This window comes from Formica exsecta, unplaced genomic scaffold, assembly GCF_003651465.1.
Source record: "Formica exsecta isolate Colony F162 unplaced genomic scaffold, ASM365146v1 scaffold1789, whole genome shotgun sequence".
In the NCBI taxonomy this organism is placed as follows: domain Eukaryota; kingdom Metazoa; phylum Arthropoda; class Insecta; order Hymenoptera; family Formicidae; genus Formica; species Formica exsecta.
This window is the reverse complement of record NW_021849104.1, coordinates 295-4,707: the sequence shown is the minus strand read 5'-3', so window position 1 is coordinate 4,707 and position 4,413 is coordinate 295. Positions and strand designations below refer to the sequence as shown.

General features: G+C 38.5%; 1 protein-coding gene across 1 annotated transcript; it reads right to left on the bottom strand.

Moving 5' to 3' along the window:
• Positions 1 to 1,210: 1,210 nt before the first annotated feature.
• LOC115233600 lies at positions 1,211 to 2,982 on the bottom strand. Its single transcript, XM_029804112.1, has 2 exons — positions 1,324 to 2,982; positions 1,211 to 1,281 (listed from the first exon to the last, which is right to left on the bottom strand). The coding sequence occupies exons 1-2, from the start codon at positions 2,579 to 2,581 to the stop codon at positions 1,226 to 1,228; spliced, it is 1,314 nt and encodes a 437-aa protein (XP_029659972.1). The 5' UTR covers positions 2,582 to 2,982; the 3' UTR covers positions 1,211 to 1,225.
• Positions 2,983 to 4,413: the final 1,431 nt, after the last annotated feature.

The following is a 4,413-nucleotide window of genomic DNA, read 5'->3' as shown; positions in this document are numbered from 1 at the left end:
TCTGCTTTCTGCTTTAAGGTACCTTTACATGGTAGCGTTAAGCGTCAAGCGTCTGCGCATAAAAATGCGCAGAATTTAAACGAGATAGATTGTAAATTAGATTCTGCGCAATTTTCTGCGCAAACGCTCGACGCTTAAAGCCCGAATCACACTAGCGGCTCGCGGCTGCGTTTGCGATTGCGTTTGTAATTATAATTTGCTACGCTCCAATCATACTTGCAATTGGTGCTTTCTGATTGGCTGAGGCAATCGCAATCGCAGCCGCGAGACGCTAGTGTGATTCGGGCTTAAGGGGATCCTAAAGTGATGGCCGAACTCCGACGGGTTAGCGCCCTCATCTAAGCGTAACTAAAATTATCGATAATACTTCCGGCAATTTCTTTCGCGTTTATTTCGCGCTTATTTTGTGTTTCGCGAATTGATACGTGAAAGATCGTATCTGGCGCCCAAGTTCGATTCTCGCGATTATCTCTCGGATCTCGTCACGGTACGCGCGGAACTCCTAACATCCCGTTCCCACCTGGCGCGTGGATCTTTTTCTCCGTTTTCCCGTTTTTGCCAACGACCCTTCCGCATCTCCCGTTCGGCGAATTAGCTCCTGTTCGTCGGCGCAATTTACACCCGCGCGACGGAGAGAACGAGTCGGCAGCCGCGTTTATCGCTCAGCCTCAGGTCGGTAGGAAAATTCGTCGCAACATACATATATACATACATACAATGGCACAATACATATATATGTATTATAATATATAAAAATGGTTATATGTACAACAATGTATACATATATATATAATTTAAATATATTATATTATATATATAAATGTTTTTGATTGTATAGATAAATGTTTATATATATGTAATAGATTTACAATATATTGTTTGTCCCGATCGCAACAGAATAATATATTTTTACAATATTCTAAACATTGTAAATATAGAATGGACCCCTCCATCGTCCATTCCCGTGAGAACGCAACCAATATATTTTTGTCGTCTCTCCGATTATGATTTGCAATCGAGTTATGATTTTACAAGTATCGCGATACATTTTTTGAATGCAGTGATAATCTTTTTTTTTTTTAGTCACGATGGGGAAATCCTCATGGATACCCTGGGTTCTCGAGGAAAGACCCAGAGTTATGTCAGATTCCTACTGACTAAAACCCCACCGGGTTAGATCTTTGCGGTTACTTGGGACCTCCCCCCCGGGAAACTAGCTTCTACATTATTTTTTGAGAGGGGGAGGGCCTAAACACATTGGAAAATGCAGCAGTTTATTACCTTCTATGATTTTAAAGAAGTGTTCTATGCATTTTATATTACCTTCTATGATTTTAAAGAAGTGTTCTCTCATGCATTTTACATTCTTGGAGTATTTTTGTTCACAAAGATTGCCTCCTAAAGCTATAGTTGTGGCAAAAGCTGCAGCATAAATCCCACAACTTATGCCATCAGGTTGTGTTTGAACTTTTTCAAAAATAATGTTACCTTGCTTTATTGTAGGATAACGTAGATGTATATAGTTTTTCTCCTTAGCTACCAACTTTTCGTATGTACAGCCGGGTAGGCTATCATCTACGTAAAGTTTGGTGCCATTAAAGAAAATACATCGCCAGTGATCACTACAATTCCCTCCAATGATTTGTAAGCTTTTGTTACTATCACTGGCTGCAATCATATGAGGGAACTCCAGATATTGGACACTTTGCGTTTTAAAGTCGGAAGTTTCTCTTACAACGCGTAAAAATCGATCTAATGATTCGTCGCTTATTTTGCTATCTATAGGCAAGATATTATCCTTCACGATAGACAGAGAAGCAATCAAATTTAAAATTTTCTCATGTCTCTCCATATCGTCTTTCGTAATATCATGTTTGTTATTTGAGTAACTAACTATGATACAATCATCATCTTGCTCTATATCCATAGCAGCAGCAATAGCAGTATTTGTTGCTTCTATAGGCAAAACATTAGATTTAAATCGCTTTCTTTTCTCCAGAAAATCTTCATTTTCTATTATATTTTGTCGAATATTTTTTCGGCTAATTATTTCTTTAGCTGCTTTTTCTTTAGCTTCTGTTATATATAACGGATCTCTGATTGGCATATGTTTATTATGCCGACTATCCACGATTTCTGGAAGCATGCATTCGTAGTAGAAACGTGTTAGAAAAGGCAGCATTTCATTTTTCCAGAACTCATTGTCTGTACTAATGTGCAATATTTTTATGCTTTTTGGCGTCCAAACAGCAAAAATGCAATATTCTCGCTCTGTTATGTTCAATTGGCCTTGAACTTGATAAAAATATCGGTGATTCCGATTCATTTTATGTGGATCTTTTTTATCAAAGATACCTTTTAAAAAAGGCAATGTCTTTATGGCTTCTTCTGCTGTCAAATGCTCAGCCGACAGAGGACATTTAATTTCCACAAGACCATTTTCTTCAATAAGTCCGTCAGGGGAAACACCCAAGAATGGATTTTCATTATCAATGAACAATCCGCAAAGTTTTATTGCTTTATTTAATTTCATGGCCAATTCTTTCCTCGCTACATTTTCATTATCGCGACCATATTTCATGGCTGCGGTATCAATAGACGGAGGATATAAAATGTTTTTTTACAGTCGATGCGCAAGATGTTGTCGGTCTCATGCGACATACAGTTCCAAAATTGGATGCTGTCAACATTCAACGTCTCAATGATAACCATAATTCGGACTTATATTGATTTCTGGTCTCGAATTCAATTGTTTGCCAATCTTTTCCATTTTCGAACAACTTTTCTGTATGACTTAGTCGCAGTTGCTCGAATATATCGGATGGGTGATCCGGCCTTTGCGACTGCGGACCGTAATAACGATCTGTTGCTGATTCTCGTTTGAATTTTCTTTGTCTTCCCTGCGCTTCTCGAGATTCTCTGGTTTTTGCAACTTTTATTTGTCGTTGCTTTTCCAGATTCTCGACAATAGGCGGAACAGTCTTACACATGCTTTGATGTAATTGTGTAAGTACTTGTTGCGTATTATATTGAACAACTGCACCTGCAATTCTAGCATCGTAGGAGCCTCGTTTACCAAAATTAATACGTTTTCCGCCAATTTCTTTGCAGATTATCGAATTGAACGATTCTGCAGGGTTATTTGTTAAATTTAACAATAAGCTCTCGGAATAAGCGCTGAGATACATGACAGCAGTCTCTATTTTTGGATAGAAACCATGTAATTTTAGAAAAGGTACATAATTTTTCTTTATCTCATTGCAATTCTCTTTGCATATACCGCGTGCTTCACATCGCTTATGTTCGCTAAAAATATGACTAGAAATATTCAAAATATCTTTTTGCAATTCCATAGCCAGACAATGTAGAGGTTGCCTTTCTTTTCTTTGTCGAGCGGCTGACTCTATTACTTCTTTTCGTATTTTTAAACTGTTGTTTTTACAACATTTTGCACCTATACAAAGCCACGCTGTCTACGCATTTTTGGCTGAGTCATCTCTGCCGCACCTTTCAGCTTTTTGCACAAGTTGCGAAGCAAATGATTGGTGCATTCAATTTTTTTGACAGTCACCATATGTTCACGGTATGGTTTGTTATCAACAATGGCCTGATATACGCTACTGTCACCATCAGCAACAACTGTTTTATATATCAGTCCATGCATTTCGAGGCTACATTTAAAACCTTCTACGATGGCATCGCTCTCCATGCTTGTAAAGCTTGCATTGCGATCAAAATTTTTGTAGCATTTGTGAGCTCTTGGTTCGATACCTTTCTGCTTTGCTACATCACATAGCGTGCAAAATTTATTGCGGATACCGACGAAAAGAATCTTTCCGGTGCGGTAACCAATTATGGCTCCAATACCGGAAAGAGAGTCGTAGGCATTGCCATACAATCTCTTCATCCAACTACCATCCGCTACGACTCAACTTCGCCAGCCATTTTCATCTCTTCCATGGCTGTTTATTTAAAGTCATCGACTAAATTTTCCCTATATTTGATATAGGTTGGCTCGGACATGCAAGGAACATTTATGGCTGCACACAACTTTTCCAGCTGGGCATAACCAATTCCCTTTGTAACAGTTCCTGCTATAGCAGCCGTATTAGTGTCCATTGTTTCCGGCTCTGTGGGTTCTGACCAGATGTTGGCTTCCTATTTGCACATTTGGCATTTGAAGAACAACTGAGTCATTAACCCACAGCGATGAGAATTTATGAGTTTCCAATCTTTAAATTGGCACTCTATTCCTTGCATATGATTATCAAAGGTTCTGTGGATTTCATTCCACAGAAAACCAATGTCGACAATGCGACGGCCTTCAGGCAAACTTTCTTGAATACAAGAAGCGTCTAGAAGGGCTTTATTATCGATAACAAAATTATTGTTATCATCACAATTGTTAATATT

Bases quoted from the DNA above. Each gene is read 5' to 3' on its own strand.
- LOC115233600 (XM_029804112.1), bottom strand. From the start codon at position 2,581: ATGAAATATGGTCGCGATAATGAAAATGTAGCGAGGAAAGAATTGGCC. The intron at 1,282-1,323 runs GTAATATAAAAT...AAATCATAGAAG, and splicing joins CTTCTTTAAAATCATAGAAG to GTAATAAACTGCTGCATTTT.